This window comes from Orbicella faveolata, unplaced genomic scaffold (assembly GCF_042242905.1).
Source record: "Orbicella faveolata isolate gen_17 unplaced genomic scaffold, um_ofav_v1 contig_26, whole genome shotgun sequence".
NCBI lineage: Eukaryota > Metazoa > Cnidaria > Anthozoa > Scleractinia > Merulinidae > Orbicella > Orbicella faveolata.
Genome location: NW_028301554.1, coordinates 13,232,110 through 13,257,500, shown reverse-complemented (window position 1 = coordinate 13,257,500; position 25,391 = coordinate 13,232,110). Strand labels below are relative to the sequence as shown.

The 25,391-nt window shown below is 38.8% G+C and overlaps 1 protein-coding gene across 1 annotated transcript in view; it reads right to left on the bottom strand.

Annotated features, from left to right (window-relative positions):
* The window catches only part of LOC110063263 (uncharacterized), a 54,609-nt gene that overhangs the window by 17,678 nt on the left and 11,540 nt on the right, over positions 1-25,391 (bottom strand). The window contains exons 7-38 of the mRNA XM_089296354.1: positions 24,801-24,891; positions 23,583-23,680; positions 22,488-22,593; positions 21,890-21,942; positions 21,379-21,487; positions 18,771-18,873; positions 18,380-18,452; positions 17,401-17,667; positions 16,485-16,591; positions 15,854-15,918; positions 14,862-15,005; positions 14,090-14,317; positions 13,195-13,301; positions 12,920-13,097; positions 12,136-12,285; positions 11,311-11,462; positions 11,114-11,227; positions 10,693-10,804; positions 10,101-10,297; positions 9,522-9,695; positions 8,928-9,044; positions 8,201-8,414; positions 6,767-6,975; positions 6,121-6,305; positions 5,694-5,832; positions 5,265-5,370; positions 4,653-4,781; positions 4,025-4,213; positions 2,405-2,763; positions 1,365-1,495; positions 772-922; positions 1-241 (exon numbers count right to left, since the gene is read on the bottom strand). The exon at positions 1-241 is cut by the window's left edge and continues 145 nt beyond it. Of these exons, the coding sequence (XP_089152480.1) occupies positions 1-241; positions 772-922; positions 1,365-1,495; positions 2,405-2,763; positions 4,025-4,213; positions 4,653-4,781; positions 5,265-5,370; positions 5,694-5,832; positions 6,121-6,305; positions 6,767-6,975; positions 8,201-8,414; positions 8,928-9,044; positions 9,522-9,695; positions 10,101-10,297; positions 10,693-10,804; positions 11,114-11,227; positions 11,311-11,462; positions 12,136-12,285; positions 12,920-13,097; positions 13,195-13,301; positions 14,090-14,317; positions 14,862-15,005; positions 15,854-15,918; positions 16,485-16,591; positions 17,401-17,667; positions 18,380-18,452; positions 18,771-18,873; positions 21,379-21,487; positions 21,890-21,942; positions 22,488-22,593; positions 23,583-23,680; positions 24,801-24,891 (4,798 nt within the window). The remainder of the gene's footprint in view (positions 242-771; positions 923-1,364; positions 1,496-2,404; positions 2,764-4,024; positions 4,214-4,652; positions 4,782-5,264; positions 5,371-5,693; positions 5,833-6,120; positions 6,306-6,766; positions 6,976-8,200; positions 8,415-8,927; positions 9,045-9,521; positions 9,696-10,100; positions 10,298-10,692; positions 10,805-11,113; positions 11,228-11,310; positions 11,463-12,135; positions 12,286-12,919; positions 13,098-13,194; positions 13,302-14,089; positions 14,318-14,861; positions 15,006-15,853; positions 15,919-16,484; positions 16,592-17,400; positions 17,668-18,379; positions 18,453-18,770; positions 18,874-21,378; positions 21,488-21,889; positions 21,943-22,487; positions 22,594-23,582; positions 23,681-24,800; positions 24,892-25,391) is intronic.

The following is a 25,391-nucleotide window of genomic DNA, read 5'->3' as shown; positions in this document are numbered from 1 at the left end:
AATCCACTTCCATCTGAGTATATCCAGAGCTGATGTTTAACTGTCCCAGTGCATGCTGGATGAAGCCGTTTCCATAGAAACTAGCAGCCTTTCCATTGGCGGGGTAGAAACCGGCTTTGTATCGTGGAACTGCATATAGAGTACTACCAATAGTTTCCTTAGGATCCCAAAGATTGTAGTGCTTGTTGTCGATAGCCAGATTATCGATGATTCCACTGAAGTGGTCAAACACTTGAGATTCCTGGAAAAAGTTACAACAAGGAAAAACAAATACCCTTGTGGATCAAGTTTGATTCTTTATTTTGAGATCTCATTTAAAGTTCTCCAAAATAAGTATTAGTTTTGTTCTCTCCATATGAGAATAGCAAAAATTAAGACTGCTTCCATGCAAATAAATTTATTATTTATTGGGGAGCAGGGTTGATGCAGTGGTGAGAGTGCTCGCCTCCCACCAATGTGGCGTGGGTTCGATTCCGGCCCGGTGTCATATGTGAGTTGAGTTTGTTGTTGGTTCTTGCCTTGCTTCGAAGGTAACCCCTGAATAAAATCTTGTCTGTCTGTCTGTCTGTCTGTCTGTCTGTCTGTCTGTCTGTCTGACTGTATGTATATGTATGTTTTCTCCGGGTACTCCAGTTTTCCTCGCTCCTGAAAAACCAACGTCTCTAAATTCTAATTCGACCAAGATAGAGGACCCGCATGAAACCCAACTAGGGCTGCTGTGGCTTTCTGTCTAAATAATATAATTTATTTCAGTTATTTGTCAATATTTACCGATTGGTTTGCAGGTAATCCTCCCAGGTAAATAGCACTTTGATTGGTGAGTTGTAACATCGTGTTATCGCTGACTGATGAGCCATTTATCATGACCGTTTCGTGGGTGTTTGTGTCTGCACTGACTGTTAAAAACCCATTGGCCCCAAATCTGTTTAACAAGAAAAAGAGCGAAATATCTCCTTTGATCGTTTCTGAAAGCTAAACAGACTATGATTATGAGACAACGAAGTCAACATTTTTTTTTGTGATGACATTTCTATATTTGCTCATAAATATTAGAGAACAGATCAAATATTACTGAGAACCGGAGGGCAATAAGGGGTTATTTAGTTTCAGTCGAAGACCAATCGCTTTATTTTACAATGTTTGTGCTCATTCGCAGAAGAGTTAGGGGGAAGGACACAACAACAGTAGGATAGAGAGGAAGAGGAAAGGAAAAGAGGCGTTTCATTGCTGCCTAGAGGAAACAAAACAGATTTTAACTATCCGGTGGTTATTTTGGGGGTATAAAAATATTCGGACTTTGGTTTTAAGCTATTTAGGTAACAGACTAGATAGAAAATAGCTATACCGTTCGTGGACTCTCTCACCTGGTGAAATAAACGTTGTGCCATGTGTCATTGTTAAGTACCAGTGGATTCTGAGCTGTGATTGGTCCATCCCCGAGGTTATAAGCCACATTAAGAGTGTTACTAGATATGTACAGGGCAAGGCTGTTTGTCTGCATGAAGAAAAATAAAATGAACTAAATTACCGAATCTTGTCACGGTTCTCTTCGAGAAAAAATGCAATTTTCTTAGGATCTTTTATCCTCTGGCTTTGTGATCTGTGTTTATTATTAGTTATAAGTAGACCACGAGGGACAGTGCAGTCGCTGTGACGTTTTTTAAATTTAATTTCTCATTAACAGTTAATAGCGGAACTCCTGCGCGCTGGAGGCGCGCGAGCGGAGCCCCATACCTTAGAAAATTTGGTAACCCATCGATCTGAAAAATTTTGGTTGTCACGTGACTGTCCGTCCGTCCGTCCGTACGCCAATACCTTGAAAACTAAGAGAGTAGCACCATTACCATAGCTACATCTTTGATTTTGGGCGTCTACGCTATTGTTAATTGACAGCTGTCACAACAAGCTATCCGCTGACCAGTATCACGTGACTATATCGCTGGCTCAGGTCTAGAGCTCTTCGAGGTTGTGTGTTTTTGTTGTGTGTTTTTGTAAAGTTGACCAGTTACTGGTTTAACGATTGGATCGCGGGCTCAAGTCACGTTATTTCTCTGATCTAGGGGAGAAGGAAGGAGTACTCGCAAAGGCAAACTTTCGGCGCAAATTATTCCGTGACACGTTGTTGACTTTTCTTCTGACATATTCCTTGTACAATCGTCTCTTGGAAATTGCTTGATATATTGCGTACGTAATTTCTACAATCTTGGTTAGGCTTGTTGGGTATAGTTAAAATTTAACTGGAAAAAATAGCAAAACCACACGCTGAACAATTACATGCTCACAATTAGTCATTTTTTGACTTTCTGATCCAAGAAAAAATAATTCTCTTTTTCCTTTATCGTCAGTTATTGCAATCAGGAGCTCCGCTTTTAGGCTTGGCTAAATCTATATATTAGACACCCACCAGCCGGTTAGACCGTCTGGTTCTCCTGCTCTCTTGAGGCTCTCCACCCATATACATCAGCAGGCCTTCGCTGGCATTAGTCTTGAAATCAAAAGAAATCTCGTTTTGGAAAGGATTTTCAATGGTTCGTGTCGATGGAACCAGCGTCACTAATGCATCGTCCTTGAGGTACAGAGCGAAAGGCAGTGACATGGACATGCTTTTGATCTGATCAAGTTTACTCGATACATTGGCTATATGGGTTTCTGTCTGCTGTCGATTGGATGCCAGTGACATCATGACTGTCTTAGCTTCGCGCACTGTAGCATTCACTGGTGGCTCAGTTGGGTTTGGTGTCAGCCTTGCTGAGATATTTTGCACTGGAAAGGAAATGAAATTTGACATCATGATAGTGGGCATGACATATAGTCAATATTTAACAATTATTGGAGGAAGTTGAGCAAAACATCGTGATTTGTTAGTGGAGTTCAGATCAGTTATTTGCCGAAGCCAAAGGCTGAGGCAAATAATTGATCTGCGAGACAAATAACAGATCTAAACTAGCCGAATAACTATATAAAAATAACAACTATATTTTGCGATAACCGAGTTCACTAATTGTTTTTGCATTCGATCATCAAATTTGTTTTATTTAAATCACTCTCGGACAGCTCAGGGGAACAATCTGCCAATTTTCACCAGAGATCATGGTTACAATTACGCATGAGCAGAATATTATTTGCAGCAAAACACGTTTAGACAGTACTACGCATGAGCAGAGCATTAGTTTTAGGCAGTTATTTGCAGGTCATGTAGTTGACTCTCAGCCGATAGGAAGGAAGAAAAAAATGCATCGAATGGTAATTACAGTTTTTTCTTATATTGTGAAATGAATTAAGGGCCACGGCCACGACGGAGAAATTAAAGGGGCGGGAGAGAGTGAAAAAAGCTCCTTGAAAACGGGAAATATAGTATGAAAGAGCGTCTTTTTCACAAAAAGTGGCCCAGACTGCAATTTATAAGACGGTCTACTACAATGTTGCCTCAATAACAACAGAGTTTTCACGGGAATGAACCCAACTTCACAAAATATATTAAGCATTGGCAACAGAGCTGGACGGCAAATAGATGATTCTATAAAAAATCAAAAAACCTTAAAAGCACTTGAATACACGGAAGCCACAATTAACTCAAGACAATGGAATAAACAAAGTAAATTAAATTAAGCTTGTTTTAAGTTTAAACATCTGACGTCTTTAAAAACATTAGTTCTTCGACGGAGAAAATATATTTACTTAGGAAATCTCACAAGACTGTGTTAAAACTTGTCGTTAATAGAGCGGTTTTCACTTACGTGTAAATGTAAATTCACATTTGCTTTGGTTTTCAGTACATGACAACGCTTAGCGATTTGCCAAAAAATTAAATACTGAAATAAAAACCTCGCGCCACTGACATCCAATCAGAAGAACCAATCATGACTTACTCGCTCACATTTTCCCGCGCTTCCTCTCAGCTACATGTATTTGCTTCGACTTTTGATTGGTCCACTAGGCTGTCTGTGTCCTTTGTGACTGGTTAGAGTGATTGCTTTGGTTTACGACACTCTATCGAAAACTCTATCAAGAAGTAACTACCTACCATTAGTAAAGGCTTCATTTATCATGGTTATTCCATCATTAGATGATTCTTTGATGAGAGCGGTTTTATTTAACAGTGTTTCCAGGACGAGCTCCATCTCAGTGAGCCTTGCCTCCAGTCCAGATAATAGTATACTTGTATTTGTCGCTTTAATTTGTGCCTCCATCAATGGCGGTGTCACGGCCGGAGCTGACGTGATAAATACCAGAAAAATGAAGTTAAGGCCTTTTCTTTTCATTTATCGGGCTGGCTCTATTTATACTGCCGCCGACAAAGTTTCATGTTAGCCTGAAAAGGCTCATTAAAGAGCTTAGCTCTTCTTCTTCAGTATGTCGAAATGAGCGAACCACACCAAGTATACACCATGTGGCGGGCTAAGCTCCAAACTTAACATCTAGTTTACATGAAATATTTGACAATTTAAAGACGGATCAATCTTTTGCATCCATGAATTACTTTTTCGTCAAAGTATCACGCATCTTGAGACCTTTTTGTGCTAAATTTCTGCAGGTCTCGAATCTCACTTTCTTGCTCTTACTCATAAGACCAATTCCCTGCTATTATTTCAAAAGCTTACCTAAACCAAGCATCCTAACTGAGCCTATGAAACAGTCCTTATGAGACTCACCTTGTTCTGTAACGTTCTGGAACTTAACGGCTGCATCCTGGATGGCGGGAAACTGTTCATAGATTTGATTCCATATATTTACAGAATTTATGAACGTTAAGTTTGCCTCGTGAATCGTCCTTTCCAAATCTAAGAAGGGGAATAAGATCCTGTTCAGTATGTTTCTGTTCAGATTCTATTCTGAATGTTCAGTTAATTGCCGCGCGTGACAGAAGTCAATAAGTATGATGTTTATACCTAATCGTACCTTTTTGGTAAGCTTCGGCGGCATATCAGGTGAGTTTAGTTGAGCCATGGTTCGTATTTTAGCGAGACGTAGTCGAGCCAAAATACCCATGATGGCGAGTCCAAACGAGCTTGATATGCCGCCGAAACGTCCCAAAAAGGTACGATTAGATATTTACCGTGCCCAACTTTGGCCAAGTGACCGTGATATCGTAGCCATATCAGGTCAGTCACTTGATATCGCAAGATATCAGGACAATAGACACGACTTCTGATTGGAAAATTGCGAATATGGGTACGGTATGTGTGCAATGAGCTTCTGGTTTTCTTTTCCAAAACGTTTGTTTTGAAGTGCCTTTTTATGGAGAACCGTGTTGTAATACTCACTCTGTGCAGTAATGTTTCTTTCTAGTGTGCCGTTGTAAAGGTCGTAGAATTCTTGCCACGTGATTTCTGCACTGATTTGTAAGTCATCTAAAGAAAATACGCTGAGCTGTGGAGGATGAGGTGGTAAATTAGTTCTGGAGACAGAACACTTTTTAAGAGCTCAACAACAGCATTTTACACGAAAATGATGTCAACATGGACCGGGATAAACAAGGAAACACAAAATCGTAACATTTTCATTAACACTTTTAGCGATGTATCTATGAGCACCAACTGAATGGCTTCATCACAATTACATGAAGGCACTAGCCGAAACATGCAGAAAGAGGCCTTGACTCACAACTTAATTCTAAAAGTTGACCAATAGAAAATTGTGAGGAAACAGTAAAGCGAATTTTAACATCAATCTTAAACTACATTGACACTCACTTGTTGGTAGATCATGTTAATCGTGTTGTTTGCCTGTTCCACAAGATCCAGAGATCTGTTCACAAGCTCACTTATCTCAGAATATCTCTCGATGGCTGACAGAGCTGGTGTACCGTGGGAACGACTGCTATTAAACGTTCTTCAAATAAACAACAAGAGGAACACATCAGTAGATGAATCAAAGATTACACCAAAAGAATCGAAAAACTTGTCAATGTACTAACAGTTCTTGTGAAACTGAACGTTAGCCTCAGCTGGTTTTGTTGGGACACATCCAGTCTGAATATGTGGTTAATAAACAAAAACTAGACATTCTTTGCCTGGCGAAATCGAATGATTGTATTGAGCAGGCTGAATCGACATCCAGTTGTTTTTAATCCTCTCCTCCAAAAAAAAAAAAAGAATCAAATACTTGTGTTTTACTCACTGTTCCATTTGGTGAGCGAGTGACTCCAAATAAGAGGCTTGATTCTGAGCCTGTTGTAATTTAACGTCAGCCATTGCAAGCTTTTGCTTGATTTTGTCGACTTCTGTTTCCAGTAGGTTCGATACATCTGTAAGTCCAAGTCCACTGGATGGAACAAAATTGCCGCTGGCTATATCGGAGGGGTCCTAACACATAACAAAATAATAATTGTTTATGTCATATCTCTCACTATTACTGAAAAATTCCATTCGCAGATATTCAAACTATGCACAAGGTCCTAGGTCAAATGCAGGTGGAATGAATTTCTTACTACGCTATAGAAATCCTGCGTTTTTCATCATACAAATATGGATCTCATGCGAACAATAATGTAACATTATGTCATATATATAGATTGAGATTTAGATTCATTTGTACAGAAGTGAAAACCGAGAAGTTGAAAGTCTTACAGGCAGTAGCAAAGGCATTGTACTGGCTTCTGTCGTCTTCTATAATGTTAACTATTGCTTCGTCGAAGCCATAAAAATTACTATTGTTTTGTAAAGCAAGAAAATGTAAATAGCTGATCAAGTCGTGTTCAGCTAAGTTTTTTTAAGCACGATGTATCGATTTTCTCAGTGGTGTTTATCTACCGCAAGTTATTTACCTGTGGTATAAGTGAATACCATTCAGTGATAATGTTATCGAAGAAGTTTCCCACTTTAGATAAATCAATAAATGCAACGCCCATGAAATCATCTTCGTCATCAGGGTCGTCATCATACACGGCCAGCCTCACTTGAGTGAAATTTAACTGCTCCATGGTAATTTTGAAGCGAAATACATCGCCAAACGGGAAATCTGGGTTGAGGTCACCTGGAAGTGATAACAGGAGTAAACTAAGATAAGAAATTTTCGCTGATGCGTTAAGCTTTGTCGAGAAAGACTTCACTTTAGATCCCTTGTTTCTGACGAGTCAGGAACTTCTCCAATAGAGGCTAACTGACTAGAACAATGGGTCCGAAAGTGCGTTGATTTAAAGGACAAATATCGCCCCAACCCGAATTTTGAGGCGATTACTAGATTTAGTAGGCAGCCACCACGAAGGATATGGAGGTGATCTTCTCAGTGTGGCCGCTTTAAAATTGTACAAGAGTTGACGTAGATTTTAAATAATTCTATTATCAATATGCTTGGACTTCACTTGAAATCTTTCAAGATGTTATCGTTACATGAATATGTAAACTATTACCATCAGAAAATTTACAATGTAAAATGACGTGAAGCTGTTCGATTCGTTGGGAAACCCGTTCGTCCGGGAAAACACAAATTTCAAAGCGGTTTATTCTTGAAACGAAGACAGGGAACAACTTTCAAATATTTTCACACCTTCACATTTTTTAAATGTCAAAGAGTCTAAAAGATTAAGTGTTTAGATTTTTGAGTTTTGATGACGTCAGATGAACATCACTTATTCAGCTAATTTGTCCAGACATGCAAGAGGCTATGATCTTAGAAACTTGAAATGACGAAATTCTTCTTTTGTCAAAGCGCAAAGAAATTTGCATTCACATATTGAGCCACAACAGAGTAAAACACGTGGTAGGTAAAACAGGTGGAGGTGAGATTAATTGTTGAGCAAGCGATAACTAGCGACAGGCACTCTCCAACAAGCCCAGCCCTAGGGCATTCCAGCAACGAAAGCAAAGAAAATTGACAATAAAGTCGACAGTTACTTGTGATAATACATTGTTCGTGGCTAGTCTAACGCAGCTCGTTTCGTCCCGGCCAAGGGACTCATCAGAGACCTTTCTGCTTGGCAAACTCGTTGGGCATCGCGCCCAAAGTCCCGTTCGCTAACAAAATGATGACAGCAATCTCGCCTTGTATCGCATAAGGATTCCCGACCGCACAAATTCACGAGTGAAAATTGACAATAAAATTGACAATAAAGTTGACAGAAAGAAAGAAAGAAAGAAAGAAAGCAAAGAACTCGTGAATTGAAAAAAAACTTAAAGAAGCGTCATAGAATTAACCCAGCCTTTCCACCGTCTCATAATAGAGTTTGATTGTTGCACTCATAATTGTAGATGAGCATTACCGTTGACTGTGGAGGACTTTTGAGTTCCCTCGTTATTCCAGTCAGGGATAGTTGATACCAAAACGTACGGGTCTGAGGTTTGACTGGAAAGATCTTTCGGTGGTAGATTACGGCCCCTTTCTATGCGTATAACAAATTGTGTTTGTTCTTGTTCGTATTGCAGCATGGATACCTCCAGTTCCCCATTGACAGGCGATAATGTGCTGCGGTATTGCTGTTGTAGAGAGAATATTTTGAAACAATCAATTAGATTTTCTTCTCCATTCGGTCTTGGAGACTTAGTGTTAGCTTCAGTTATATTTGGATGAAAACAATTGTACGAAGTTCACTGTTTCAGCAACTAGTTTTCCGATTTTGTCAAACTGTTAGGAGGTATTCTCTTTAAATTCCAGGTGAATTGTCGTAAGCATTCAAGCAACTGTTTCCGTGCTTTGTTCTGATGTTAAGCGGAATTGAGGTTAACTTGTGATCAAGAATTTGATTGCAACTTTGGCTCTGCCAAAGCTTCTTTGTACCATTGGGTTTTATGCTACGTTTATTTAGATTTGTTGAAAATTTGGGAATCTCTGAACACAGGTACACTGATTGGAGCCACAAGAACAATTACTCTTGGGGTTGAAACTGAATCCCAAATCAATTTAGATACAACACAGGTAATTAGGAGTTACGGGAGAATATTTTCTGAAAAAAGTTGTACATTACGTGAAGGTAAAAGGGGTATCATTACCTCAAATATGGAGGTCCCTGTCAACAAAACATTTCTTGTATCATTTAATGTCGCATTTGTGTTTGATAACGAAGCACTGGTATTATTCAAAGCTATCAATTCTTGTTCAAGTAGATTCTGCAAAGAAAAGTAAGCAGAGGATGAAATGACAGTGACGTCAACGGCAACGGTTAAGACAGGTACTACTTATTCATTCATTTATTTATTTTTGGTAAAGGTATATAAATTTTAGGGAGTTTAAATTTTTATTTAAGATATTTTTATATACTGCAGTTTATCAAGTTTCGATATTTGCCATGATGAACTTTTACTGTTTTCACTTACTGTGCCTTTCAATAACATGCGGAATCTAAAATTCAAAGCTTAACGAGCGCTCGGTAATCAAATCGTTGAGCACATAGTTCAGACAAAACAGTGCTCGGCGGTAGTTGGAAGCTGGGAGGAGCTGCCGGAGGCGCCGAACATTTGATTGACGGTAGCGAAAAGCGCATTTGTCGGTTGAGCTTTGAATTTTAGAGTCCGCATGTTATTGAATGGCGCAGTAAAAAGAAAAAAAAAGACTTAAGTTAACTAAAAACTCTAAAACGTTCCTACCTTTGTGTCCATCAAGATCGCTTGTATTTCCCTGGAATAGTTATAAACTTGCTCAACTGAATCCATGAAGAGTGCATGTGACTGATTCCAGCTCTCCTGAATCTGATTAAAATTGGCTGCTTTTTGCTGTATGGAGACATCAAGTTCTCTCGCACGAAATAGCTGAGAAACGACCTGTGAAATAACAAATGAATATCCAATAAGCAGACTCATTTGACACAAAATAAAATCAACAAGTTATCATTTATTTATTTATTGTTTATTTATTCATTTATTTATTTATACACTCATTACCAGTTTCTGCAAGAATCGAATTAAACAATAACAACAATACAGTTTTGTGGGGATTTCAAGGAAGCTTGTTGTTAGAATAGCTTCCCTTTTAATAGCTCATCATGCTAATTACGTGAATCTCTACACAGCTCAATATCGCTATTTTGGAAAACTTCACCAAAGAAAGAACTTTATATACTTTTTACAATGGCATTTTGGATAAGCCTGTCAAGGTTAGCTTAGCTAAGCTTTCCAGTTTCGATTCTATAAGTGGCACCAGAACATATTTACAGTTAAGTTATATACCCGCGTTAAAGTTTCCTCGACATGAGCAGACATGTTTTCAGCCATTCTTGTATGTTCAGTAATGTTCCAGGAATATTGAGTAAAGTTTCTTTCCATTGTATTGCGCCAGGCCTCGGTTGAGTGCGTCAAGGCCTGCGATGCAGTAGTACTGTATTCCTCAAGTGCCTGGCGTACATCTCCGATGATAACATCCACAGCTGATGAAGAATACATTGTTTATTTTGCATTGAATTAAAAGTGTGATGAGTCCAGTGAATGCAGCTCCTCAGCAGACTTTGCTATGAGCTTCTTAAGGACACAGTTCCTAAATCACTAAGTAACGCAAGGTCTGTTATCTTTTCCATTGGGATAATCTAAATTATTGCCAGAATTAGCTAGAACTTGATTACGATTTCGCATTTGTGCCCTTGTTGAGCTTTTAACTGAAGCAAACATAAACAGTCCACACCAGTCTTTAGAACAACGAGTTTCTTATGAAGAAGTTGTTCGATGAAAACGGTCAATGAAAAGAGTGAAATTCAATGCGGTAATCAACATACTTATTGTTCCATAAGAAGATGAAAGAGGCTTTTAAATTGTTCGAAGGACTTACAAGTAACATATTGCCTGGCAGATAATGTCGCCTCCTTTTCGTATGTGATATCCTGTAGAATCTTCGTGGTGTTAGTGGCAGCTTCGTTTGCAAAATTGCTGAGGTCCCTTGCCTAAAAATATAAAAATACAAACAGAAAAGAAATCAGCACACAAAACCATTGAAAAGGTATTTACGGTGAAGGACAGGGCCAACTCGAATCAGGGGTAGCGATTTTGGTCTCTCCCCGCGGAACAATTTCTGGTACTCGAAAATTCTTGTCTATAAGGACGTGTTTCTAGGGTGTCTAGAACCACCAAATTACTTGTCTGCATCTACTAGAATGTAGAAGATGGCTTAAATGTTTTGTTTGCCCAGCTAAATCTTATTTTTCATTTGTTAATTGTTATAAATTGGAAGACTTACACGTCTCATTTCTTACCCTGACGGAGAGTTCTTTTAGGCTGTTGTTGGTTTCAGGCACATGTGAGGTTATGAGGCCTTGGTAGAGCTGATTTCCTGCAGAAATCCTTGAATAGAACTGTTCTCTTTCAGCCTGAAATAGCAGAACAACAGTGCCACTAAAAACAGACATTTGAAATGAGGGAAGGTTGGTAACTGACGTAGAAATTTACAAACCTTGGCTTGCCTTAACGAACTCGACACTGCTACCATTGGTTCATTGAAGTCTGTCAACTCTTTCAGCGAGTGAACCTTTACATCTGTCTCATTTACATTATATGAATTGTTGACAATCATCCCCCTCAGATTCTGTACACACATGGAACATGCTGTGTAGAAAAGAATAAACGATAGGTAAATCTAGTTTTATCAAGTTCTTTTCCAACACTTTCCAGTAGAAGTGTATCCAAACATCTGAACAAATGTGTTCCTTAACATGATATTTCAAAATCGACCAATTAATGATGGGTTCTGCACGTCAAGGGTTTCCTTGATTGCGGTCAGCTCTTGTGAAATCTGCGTAGCTGGAGTATTGTGGAGGGAAAAAGGGGTGCGGGGAGACGAGACTAGCCCTAGCCGTGCCTTTTTCCCCATTTACTCCCATTACACAGGCTACCTCTGAGACTCTTGTACCGTTCTAACCCCGTATTTATGCTTAGTTTGTCAGGCGGACAATTGATTTCATTATGAAAGATACTGCTTATCCTAAGCGTCAGCAGAAATTTTCATTCTTACAAGAGTGACGTGAACCACTACCAATTTTTGTGGATCGAATGTTGCGCTGTTTTAAACCTTATGTAGTGATTATCTTATCTTGTCTTCACTACCACTGTTTATTGTATACCTCTCAAATTGGCAAGTGTTACTTTGTTTTGTTTTGCATGCAGCTAGGAATAAAGATTTTGCAAAGAACGCAGTTATGAACACAACTTAAGCAGCTGCGAAAATAAAGCTTGAAAGATTTTATTGGCAAGCTGTTCTATATGTATGACTAAAAATCACCTTCACATCCCGCATCCGATAGGTCGGTAAAGAATTTCATACATTGGTCACATGACCTTCCAGTGACTCCTGGCTTGCACTGACACTGTCCAATTGTATCATTTGTACATACACTGTCGGGAATTGTGCCTGTTGCGTTGCACTCACAGTCTAAAAGGTGAAATAAAATAGAGAAAGTTGGTTTATTGGAGTAATAGCTGTCATGCCATTATCAAGTAAGGCAGTCTGAACATGTATGAATGAATGACTGAATGAACATTTAGTTTATATAATATGAAATAAATATTTATGGTACGTATTCTCACTGAATGTACGGCTACCTGTTTAACCAGGTCTGTAGTAAATTTCAAAGTATGAACTATTGGTCCCTGATTTTAAGGAGCATTCGTTTATTTCCTTCTATAGTCCATTTTCAGTTGGGGAAAAACCATGATGGCTTTACAAAAGGCGAATGACAATAGAGGTTCCAAACACGCGGTGACTTACTGTTTCTTTTAGCTTTAAAGTCAATAAATTTGAACTTAATCATTTGATGATAATTGATGCTAGTTTTACCAAACTGCCTATGATATACGGCAGTTCGAGGTGAGATTATAAGATAGAAAATTCCTTTATTGATGCAAGTATGTGGACTCTTTTTAAAACGAACTCGAAAAACGCGTGGAGTGAATCAAAAGTCACATTTGTGAGCGATCATTCTTAAATCGAAAGTTGAAAACATAAATTTAATGTTATTCTTCACTTCTCGTTCACAGAACCACTCCTCAGTTTGTTCACTCTTCACCTCTGCAGGGCTCGACCGGAAGTCCGTAGAATCCGGAAGTACACTGTGCGCATTTTAATCCCGTTGCATTAGGCTTGCATGGGCATTGTCCGCTGACAGAACATTGCAGATTTGCCGAGCCAAACGTGTTGCATCCACAGTCCTCGCATCCCGCGGGACCAAAGTTAAAAGTGTTGGCCTATCAAGATATTAAAAAATATTCAATTGTAGTGTTAGAAACAAACCAGTGTTGCTACACAATTGTATCAACAAGAAACACGAGAGAAAATGATTACCTCGCACAAAGTGCAGTTCCTTCCAGTGACTTTTGTTTTACAGTTACATTGGCCGCTAACTCTGTCACATGCGTGATCCAACGAGCCAATTTCACTGCACGCACAAGCTGGGGGGACATTGGTAACACCAAGTAAAGGATAGTTGAGAATTAAATTATAGGTACTTTGACACAAAAATCAGGTGCATGGTTAAAGCTTAAGTCAGCGAGTGAAACTGGCATTTTCCTCGTGCCATTTCTCTTAAAGGAAAGAAAACGGTATTAAAAGCAGTTAATACAATTCGAAATACACCTGTTTGAACAGTCAAATATCTCACTTGAGAAATCTTATAGAGGGGGTTCAAAACGTTAATGTTGTCTGTTCGAATCACATTTGAACGTCTTATGATGATCCTGCAGAATTAATGAACTTGATTATTACTGTTTCCATCGGCATACATGGAGCGACTAGGGGAATTGTTACTCTTAATTAATTGCCCCGACAAATAGTTAAGAACTGTTAAGCGGACAGAAGTGCAATGGCAGTACCGAACAACACAACGTTAAAACATTGACAGGGTTGAACCTGAAGTGTAGCACATAGGTTACATGTACAAACCGTAACTTGAGATCACAGGTTCTTTGTTTTCCCTTCTGGCGCCAAAAAACGAACCCCTGATATCTCGTTACCTACAAACTCACTTTCCCTTGTCGAAATATCCCTTAACGTGTCTAAATCGCCCACAGGGTTTTTGCAGTTTTTGAATGTTTGTTACGCACAAATATTTGTATGCTCCTTTCGAAGTGACGTCATTAGACAATAATCTTCAAAGCGCTCGTCAACTTGGACGGGCGTGGCTCTACCCGGAATGTTATTGCTCGATTTTAGGGAGAAAGAGGGTCGGAAGTACCTTTACCTTGACACTGTTGATGAACTGCATCTCCGAATGTTCCTTTATCACAATGCTGACAGTAGAAGCCAGTCGTGTTAAACTGACATTCAAGACACTCCTCAGTTCTAAGACACTTGTCCGTGTTGTTATTACATTGACACGGCAGACATGTTCGTCCCACGGTGTTGTCAGGACATTCACACTCACCAGTTGTCACGTCACATACTTGGTTTGGTCCATTACAACCACAAGCTGAAAACAAGAAGAACTGAAGTAATTATCATCGAAATGGCAATTTATTCGCTAAAATTCACCCTAAAATTCTTAACTTGGTGGTTGGAAATCTGTCAAATTTTCCTCATTGTTAACAGTGATATGTTTATTTTCCTTTGATTTGAAGGTAACATGTTCACCGCAGAAATGACAATAAAAGAAATGATGAAAGAAGAAGCCAGAAGTTAGCCGCAAGTGCCTTATCCTATTTAAAAGCCGGTGAGAATAATGCCTGTTTTACAAACACCGCTACAATTAAACATCAATTCTGACGCCACACAACTTCATTTAGAGACATCCTGCCCATGCAGTTAATTTATTATCCAGTCTATTCGATTGGCACAAGAAGAAATTCTCTGCCTCCAGTAACTGAAGACACTCACCACGTCAAGATTTCTCCTAACATCGTCATATCTCGTTCTGACTTCGTCAATTCATCAACGTCAACTTACCGCATTTTAATCAACCAACTTCTGTAATTGAGCAAACGTTGACCTGCAGTCAATTTACTTAAGATACTCACGTGTACATCCGCTGACCGTGAGATTGTAGAAGCCTGGTTTGCATCTACCGCAATCACGTCCTTCAACACCAGGCTTACATGAACACTGGCCCCCATACTCCTCACATATCGCACTGTTAGATCCCTGGGCATCACACGCACAAGCTAGGATGTGAAAAATGGCACTTTATAATGACTGGTATTATAAGTTAAACAAAAGTGTTCTCTAGATAAAAAAAAGATAGATGTCTTTTCTTTATGAAGCTTAAGATTCCTCGCGGCCAGCCGAGGAGCTGTAGTGAGTTAGTGAAGCTGACGTTGTAGTGTTGGCCTTTCGTCAGGGCAAAGTGAGGACTGCGGGTTGTATGCTTGCAGTTAAACACATTTAACCCATCCTCCCCCAGGGCTTTGCTCTGACGAAAGGTTAACGCACTCAGGCAATACCGAGAACTCAATGAACACAGTCTTTATTCCTCAGTCGACCACGAGGGTTTTGTTACAACAACAACTGCTGCGAGATCCAGGTAGCCCGAATGTAGTTTCCCTAAGAGAGGGCCTAAGTACAAGTGACGGGCCAACACTCAGCTTCACTAACTCTCTGCAGCGGCTAATTTACCTTTATCAACTTCAAGATGATAAATAGCAGCGTGCTTCACTTGCCCGCCTTAGTAGATCAACAGTTTTCTTAAAAACAACTAAATATTCGGCAGAAATTTATCAAACACGATAGAGGTCAAAATGTAATCATCGGTTCCGGTTCTATAATTTGGTAACTTGTCGAGCTTGTTACACTCTCTCATGCAAGTATTTTTTCAGAAACCCTGGTAAAACGAAATTAACCTTTATCACACACTTAAATCCAGTAAATTAACTGAGGATACTAGACACTTAAGAACGATGGCTATGCAGATGATAATGGTAGAAATTGCCTTCTTGAGTCGATGAAAAATCAGATCGTTATTTATGTTTTGTTTTGTTGTTTTTTTTCTCAGAAAGCGTTAAGGTTAACTTACGCAATGCTCCGTCTAGAAAGTCCATAGTAATACTGAATAACCAGGACAAGCATCTGGAATCAGAACTGAAAGAAAGAAATAAACATGATCGATGAACGTTTTTAGCAGGGTTGACTAAGCAGTAACGTTTATGGAAAAGGTAACTTCTGATTACAAAATTTGACAGACATATGAGTTGGTTCATAAGTCTTTGTGCTGAATCCCTGTCTAAGCTGGCATTGTTTTTCTTTTGGGCGGGGGGGGGGGGGGGGTATGGGTGGGTGGCTCAGTTACCATGGCGATGTTACTTGAATCCTAAACTCATCAGCCAGTGAGAAAAAAAGTAATGACAAAAGTAAATCAAGTTTATACTCTAGGAAATATCGTTTCTTTTTTTTTTAAACTCGAGTTCCAGTAGAGTGTCCCGTCGGAGACAAGTCTTGGAACTCTGTGATTAGTTAGCTGAGAACCACGAGACTATGATGTATTGTTAAGAACTGCTTAAATGAAATGAAGATATCGAATAAAACGCAAAAAGTTAAGGAAACCCCCAGTGAGTGACAAAATTTGCTGAGATGTAGAAAATCCGTTTAAATGGTGTGTAACAAAGTGTTTACTATAATTACTATAATAAAAAATAAGATTGTCTTACCTCATATCATTTGCAACGACGCTGCAGTGGAACACGAATTGCGTGCTCAGTTCGGGGTCCAGTATTGCCGCTTCTATAAATTTCCTTGGTATTGCGATCACACCGTCCTTGAAAATAAAACAATGAAAACGACCATTTCACTATGGAAAGTACAATTGAAAATAATGTTTTGTAAGGCTGTACTTTTTAACAACTAAACACCCAGAGTATGGCCCTGGAGCGGGGTGTGAAGGAGTGTGACAACAGTCAGCCGGTCGGTCGGTCGGTCGGTCGGTCAGTCAGTCAATCAGGATAGCAGGCAGTAGGTACTTGTGGGACCCTGCACTCGCTAAGAGAAAAAAAAAAACATTCGGGGTAGTGGGGCTTCAAATTAAAGGGATTGGCATATTTTCCCTGAAATATTAATCAGTACAATAAAACAATGGCTAATTTTTTGTCTTGGCACGTGAAGGTGATTACATTCGAATAGCCAAAAACTGTGGATTATTAATGCAACATTGAAGCGTTCATATACAGTTGGAACAAACACAGTTCACGTAGTCTCCAGTGCAGCACTCGGGTACTAAGTATTACTTCAATTCATTTAATTATTGTTTTTGTCTGAAATCAACGTCGGTACATTTTTTAGTCATCACAGTTCGTGATAGGGGGGGGGGGGGGGGTGAAATTTGGTTTAGTTCATTCTCTACCGAGTTCAAGCGAGAGCGGATATTTAGATATTGAATGACTACGACCAAATCCAAGCGAAATGACTTTTTGTTAGAGACAAGAGATAGCAGGGTCCAACTGTATGTCTGACCTTAAAGTTTTTTCACGAAGAGCGCTTACATGGCACTCCCTATAAGACTTACTGTGGTAGTGTTATCAAGTCTAATTTTAGGAGAATTGTAAAAATCACCTAGAAACGCCTGTTTACCAGTTTTAGTTGATCACTTTGCTGTAGAGTTGTAATGTTGAGCATCCACAATCCTTTCTTCAGTCGCAAGTATTGACCGTTTACGGTAGCCGGGCTGTTACCTTCTTGTAGCGTAGCTGAAAAGTTGAATAACTCTCCGGCCTCGGAAGTGTTTTTGAATTGTACCGTGACTTGCGTATGAACAGCCTCAAGGTCTTCATAGATGTATTTAACCAGTAGACGATAGTCTCCAGTCTTAGGGATGTCCAATGAAACATAAAGCTTGTCCTGTTGGAAAATATATGGCAGAGAAAATTTTACTTAGTTCTAGTTACTTATTAATCTATGTACAACTCAATTTTAAAATTGAGTTGCACATTGAATTTGTTAATTAATTAAATTTTTTTAATAGTTCTATCTTTATTCCTAAAAGCCGTTTTGGGACGAATAAAGCATGTATGTATGTGAGTGTGTACATCATCAACTACAACAAAATGCATTTTTATCATAGCAGTTTACTGGGACAAGAAAATTATCTTAAAAGGGAAATTTTCTGATATACAGAGCCTATGCAAAACATTGGGTCAGGAGAATTTATAGGAAGTAACTGATTGTTATTCTCGACCGAACATAGAGTCTTTTGTGCCATTTTTGATTGTTTATTTTACTTTCAACTTATCGACTTTCATTTTTTCTTTGTCATGAATATAAATTAAATTATTGGTTGGTCGGTTGAGGGGTTTCCAGTTCTTGAGTTCAGTTTTGACCAATGAAAAATACGCAGGAGCAGTGGCAGGTACTCGACGGTGACCTGTCGTCACATCAGCTTGTCGTCATACATACTCGTCAACCTCTGTGTTAAAAGCTGCGTACTCTTTCGAGAAAAAAAAAAATCTTTCAAACTAAAATCTGCCCTAAGTACAGTGAAACAACTCCATGGCTTCATTGAAAGAAATGACTTTATGATATGATCTAAGCTTATTCAGTTTGTTGTACTAACCGTGGATGGTTTGTAGGGACTTCTCGTTGCTTGTATGAAGTGAGTATTCGGATAATAGTACCCTATTGCAGTACTTCAGGAGAAACAACAAATAATTAAAATAATAAGTTTATACATAGTTAGTATCGACAACTCGCTTTGATAGCTTAATTCATTTATTTTTTTATACTTTTAATTCTACTCAACATTTGATCGCTTACCAAACAAACTCCGCGAAACCTAATAATTTTATATCGAGATGGAATGGAACATAAAACCGATAAGCATTTTTGTATTCTTCTTTTGATTGGTTTGGGATACTTATCAAAAACGAAAATAAAAAGCCCCATTCGAAACTGTTGCAGAGCTGTTTTAAATGTTTAACACTCTGATATACATAGGATAATCTTACCTGTTGCAAGACTTTCCAGTAACGTTCGGTCTACAATGACAGAAACCTGTCATCTTATCACAGTTTTGGCCACTCGATGAACCACCGACATCACAATCACACGCTACAAGTAAAAACGTACTGTTACATCATTCAGGTGTATACGTAGACACCACACATTGTCAATTTGTTTAACCAAGGGACCGGTCAAAAAGCATTGGTGCGAGGAGGTGGACCGGAGGGGAGAGGGGCTGGGTCATCAGTTTTTGAGCTCTTGGTAATGGGTGGACCGTTCAATTTTCAGTTTTAGCTACCCATGGGGGGTGGGTCATCCTATTTTATAACAGGAATTGGCACACATTCAAAAAATAATTGTCTTTTATAATTTAAGTCTTGATACTACAGGAACAGTTGGTCACACATTTGAATTTTGTACGTATCGAGCCAAAATTATTATTGTTTATAATATAGATAGGACCCTGCACGCGTTCTGATTTGTCAAAAACCCATGTTTTATCGGAGTATAAAACATAGAAAAAGCGTGTTTTCTACGTTTCCCTCGTGTTCTCAAATGCCCGTCGTGTGTTATCACAGTGTAATACACGGCTTAGGCTTCTTTATTTGTTAAATAAAAACAAAAAATTTTCAGTCCTCTTTTGTGTCTTGGCATCAAACATAACTTATAATATGTGAATCTGTACGAAAGCTAAAATTGAGAAGTCTAACGGAATGAACAAGGAGTCCCAGATCTAGAGCAGAAATATTTCAACTAATTACGCTCTTTCGACATGTTGGTCTCCAAGAACACCAAATGGTCAACTTGTGTTCATGGGTCTTGGACTCACACCCTTGAACCTGGGTCTCCTAGTTTGCTGGTTGTGTGAGTGCCAGGACTCACTACAACCTTTTTCTAGATGGATAGCTGTTTCACGCGAGACCGAGTGTGCAAGGTTTATGGTCAAGTTTTTTTTGTAGAGTTTACGGATATGACATGAAAGTTGAAAGAGTAAAGTTAACAGTATTATTTTTTAGAAGCTTTTGGACCTCATGTTGATATACAACGTGATTTTGTTGGATTATGCAACCAAAAATGTCAGTTTTACAGGGGGTGGGTCATGTGATTTTCAAACTTCATTTAGGTGTGGGTCACTCAGTTTTGTGCCAAATGGAAGGGGTGGGTGATGTGTTTTCTAACCACCGCATTTTCAAATACTACGGCCCACCCCCCTTATACTTTTTTACTAGTCCCTAATTAATGTATTATTAAGAACTTATTAATAAATTTTTAATAAATTGCGCTAATTTTTGAAATGTTTGAAACTGAATAAGAATAATGAAGTGTGCGCTCGAGCCTACTGGCGGATATAAACGGCGCTTATCTCCGGTTTCCGCCGCATTAAGTTTTAAGTAATGTTTCTATTCCTCCGTGGCTAGGATGCTAGTCCATCGCAGGGTTACCCGCAAAGTCAAATTCGCCGGTACCCATTAATACACCTGGGTGGAGAAAGGGACTGTAAGAGTGAAGTGTCTTCCGCAAGAACACAACACAAGGACTCCAGCCAGGACTCGAACCAGGCCCGCTCTTCCCAAATCCAGCACACTGATCGTTAGGTCACCGCGCCTCAAGAATAGGAAAGCAAAATGTTCAACAATAGAAATCGTGAAATCCTTGTCAGGTCATCGCGTTTTAATTTTGAATATTCGAGAAGTTTTCGAACAGTGGAGAGGAGAAGGTTAAAGTAAGAGATGTTAAGTTTGATTTGTTATGGATCAATAACAGAGGGATAGTAGGAGCTAGAAAGCACAAAAAACTCTAAGCCATGAGACAAGGGCAATGAGATAGTCATCACCTGAGTGCAGATTACAAAGAAAATATGTTTCAGTCTTCTTGGGCTTATCAACAAAGCGTATCAAACAACAGAAGGTGAGATTTTCCAGCAATATTAAAGGTTAACTAAATTTTGGAATAACTTTACAAAACAGAATGTTCAAGGTTATTACAAAAAATTAGACGTGGTTAAAAAGTCAAAAACGTTGTTATTGCTGCCATAAATTCCACTATTGAAATAGTTTAAAAGATACCAAAAGGACAATAAACAATTATTGGATGAGGTTTTTGTGATATCCAGAATAATCAAGGTCGAGGTAGGGGTTATCAGCCGAAGCCGAAGGCAGAGGCTGATAACCCTTACCGAGACCTTGATTATTCTGAATATCGCAAAACCTCATCCAATAATTGTTTTATTATACATTGAACGGAAAAAAATGGAAGTCATGTTTATGCTTCTTCACAGACGGCAAGCAACACAAAACGCGCGAACTTGACATGATTACCCTTAGAAATCATGCACCGCGGTCATACATGACATGATTACCAGTGACCTTGAGTGCCCTTGACATGATTATTGTATAATCTGCAGTTATGACGTCACAGGTGCTGATTTCGAAAATTCACCGTACGCTTTCGGCCAATCAGAAAAGAGATAGTGAGTTCAATGTATAATAACAGTAATTATCAGTGTATAATTATCAATTATCAATGTATAATAACAGTAATTATTGTCAGTGTACTGTTATTCCGTTACTTGTGCTCCTTTTTTCTTAGATACTCACGAAAAGCCCTACTTACGTTTACAACCGTTGATATCAGAATCCTGTAAGTCGTAGTAACCATCTTTACACTGACTGCAGTCTCGAAAATCCACATTCGTCTTACAGTTACATTGGCCATGATAATCCTAAGGTGGAAAAACACACCAAGCTCTTTGTCATACCAGAAGCTCAGCTTATTAACCCTTCGGGCTGATAAGCGTCTGGTCAAACCGTCATAGCTACATGACAATCCTCGAGAGTCGTTCACACGAACGCAATAGCAAGATAAAATTTTAAAGATGTACTACTAAGTACTGAATGCCACTGAACCTTGAATCCTCATACAAAACGTGTTTTGCTATTTAAGAGTTACATCTTTGAAGCTCATATCTTTTCGCGGAATTTTATACCGCGTAAGGGTGAAAAGGCTTTGCGAGATAGATAGTGGAACAAAACGCCTTGAAGCCTATTGCCAGAACACATTGAACGGTTAATCAAGCCAATGTGCCATAAGGAAGAAGTGAATATTTGTCTTTGGAAATACTTACCCCTTGGCATACATCAGACCGTCTTATTGAACCATTCAGATGACAATTGCAGGCTAAAAGAAAAAAGTAGTGTCTTGCATATGTTATTTTACATTACCAGGTCAGACTATGAAAGGAAAGAATTTGATAACAGTGTAATGCATGCATGTTTGGTTAATCTTCTCCTGACTTTATAAATTAAATCACTCATCCATGCAAAAGGCCGTGTATGGGTTCAAAAGTTTGGAATAATCGCTGTAATTCCTTCTTCCTAAGAAATTAAAAAAAAAAAAACGCACGAAAAGTGCTGTTACTTCAGGAACTAAACAAATTTACAGTGAAAATCACCGATGCAAGTTAAAACGTTTTTGAAGAATTTTTGACCACCTGGTCAATTGAGACGTACGTTTTAAAGCCATCAGAAAGTTGTCAAAAAACATCAAAGAAATAAACTTACTAAATTTCAGTAAATTAGTAAATCTTAGTAAATTTTTTAGAAAACGTCGTCGTTACGCCACAAATAGTGTCACGCGCATACACGTGTCTGCATATTGCATCAAGACACATTAAACTATAGTGCCATACACGCTGATTACTGAGTTGTTTTCATTGGTCTCACCCAAACACCCGGCAGGGTTCCCCTTAGTAAGCCTGTAATAACCGGCCTGGCACGTGTCACATTGTCGGCCTTGTACAAACGCCTTACAGTAACAGTCCCCTGGTTGCTAGGAGATAAATAATAACGATACTTAATGTATTTTAGTGTCGAAATATCGAGTTAGAAGTCTCTGGGATCTCACTAGAACTAACACTATCTCGTAATACAAGTAAAAAGAGTAGAAGTGCAAAAAAAACAAAAAAACAAAAAACAAAAAAAAATCACCCCTGAGTTAGAAACTACATACTCGATGTAATAATGCGTATTTAGTTTTCCAAATCTTTGTGAGAGGTCAGGGGTCTGACACAGGACAGAATTCCACCTGTTCTGACAAGATTCCGGAAATTAAGAAATCATTTAAGCACCCAGAAAGTGAAAGATCGAGAAAAAAGAGCAATGTCAGTGATTTTTTAGAAGGGGAAGAAGTTTGATTGGGGCAAATATACCGTTGCCATTGGAAAACCACCACTGTCAAAAATTATTAGGTAGTTCAGTCTCTAAGAACAATCTTCCCAGACATTCAGCATGATCGAAAATAGTGTTTTGTTTTCTAGTGAAATGCAATGTTCCTGTAATAAGGGTTCCTTAACTCCGTTTAAGCCTTTTAGAAGGTGATACCTAGAATAGTCATTAAGCACTTAATGACTGGTTCCAAGGGAAACAGTGAGTTTTGTTTCGCCGAGACCCTCAATATAAAGGTCTCGGGGAAACAAAACTCACTGTTTCCCTTGGGGCCAGTCATTAAGTGTTTTGTTATACCTCCCAACTCAAAAATAGAAAAAAAAAAAACTGCGAAAAATCGTTTGCTTGACGCCGGCTGACACACAAATTTGCCGCGGTTTCAAAGAGCACGACCTGATCACGTGCGAGTCGAAAGTTCAAGTTGTTGCTTCCCTAGGGAGTTAGTGAGTTTTGTTCGCCCTAGGGAGTTAGTGAGTTTTGACCAACGGCACGTGACACGTTCTCCTCCAATCGGAAAACGTATTTGAGTTGGGAGGTATAACAAAAATCATTATATAATAATCCTGTATAGTTTGCTACGCTTAGTAACCTTACCTTCCCGGGATGAATAGACAATTCATTTTCATCTCTTACGCAGTCACCAAACGATATGTTCGAGACGTGTGCTGTTCCATTTGTGTTACAGTTGCAGGCTAACGGATGAAAAGGGTAAAGTAGTATAGCAGTTCGGTCTTGATAAGTGGGAAACAAATTACTGAGCAGTTAGAGTGGCAATAGAATGGAATTAAGTTCCCCCCTGTCACTATCCTGCCATCTTTGCGTTTTTGTATATGTGGCAAAGTATTATTAAACTATAAAAGTTACCACGTAACGTACTTGCGCGTTTTTTTCTTCGGAGTTAAAAATAAAGATTAAAAAAGTACACGAGTTTTTAAGGACAAATAGAGGAAATATGCTTCTAGAGATGGAGTTAGCGAGTTGACAGTATAAATGTAGAATAATGTCAAAAAAAAGTTGAATGATACAAACCGAATCATAATTTGTAAGGTTGTGTACATATGCACCAGTTAGGCATGTCAACCCTGATTCAAAGGCATTTGAAATTTCAGACCTTCCAGCTCTCACGATTTCGGGACTCATCTCACGGTCTCACGATTTAACCTCGAAATCTCACGGTTTTTCACGAATTACAACCTCAATTTTCATGAATTACAAACTCAATCAAATCCGGTCCAAAATCAACCCGATTTAAAGTAATAGTTGCGAATACAAATATACTCGATTAAAAAGGATTCAATATTGTAATGTTTACGTTTCTTCTCACTGGGGAATCTGGACCGAGCTATTTTTAAACCTCGTTCTAATGTCCAATCACAGCGCGAAGTCCCCTGGGAAAGGCTTTGTTTCATGTGTTCAAGATGGCGGAACGACTCTCCTGTTGGTGTTTCAAGTCTTACTTAAGGTGTTAATTAATGCTAAAAAGGCACTAATTATGGCATTTTGAACACTGCTAGGTATTGTTAGCGTTGAGCTTCCTTTGTTTGAAAGCAATTTTGTAATTCTCACTATTTGGAACCCAAATCTCACGACTTTTTGGGGTAAATTTTTGAGACCTCAAGATTTGGGAGTTTTAGATGTTAGAAGGTCTGTGAAATTGCGGGAGGACTGATGTTGATTGACATCCGTGTGGAGGCCATATTGTGATAGTAGTCGACGTTGTCAGAAGTTGGTGCAAACAAAAGACAAAATGCATGTCCGACATCTTTGGCTACTTTCAAAAGCTGTGTAAAGAGCATTTCATTACTCTCCTACCTTTGCAAGCGTCAGGATCTGATTGATTCTTGCCCACCGGTCGGTAGAAATGATCTTTACATTTCTCACAGTTTATTCCCTGCGTATTGTGCTGAAAAACGAAGAAAATCAAGTCAACACTTTAATTAAGAATACCTTTATTACACGTGAGTTTCTTAGCTTCACAGGCCTCTGTGCATCAATTATGAGTGAAGAAAATGCCAGTGACTCGTTAGTCAGTAACCATGTCAAAAAGACCCGGTGACAGGTGTGAGGGTGGGCCATGACGTATTTGTCTTTATGGAATCAAAATGCTGGCAGTGCTCCTAAATGAAGAGGAGTGAAATTCCGAATATACTCTTTACTCTTACCTTAATCTCATTTTCCTTTGAAGTTGCATTTTAGCTTATTTTCATTTTTTTGTGTGTGTGTACAGTTTTCATCCTGAATTAAACTGTTATATATGGCTTCTCCGAAGCCGGTAGGTAAAGGAAATTGGAAACGATGATAATTTGCAAAGAAAAAAAAAATGGCAAATTAATAGTTCTGATTTATTTGAGATGACCTCGCAGAATCTCTGGCGGGTGGACATAGCTGAACTTGAAATACTTA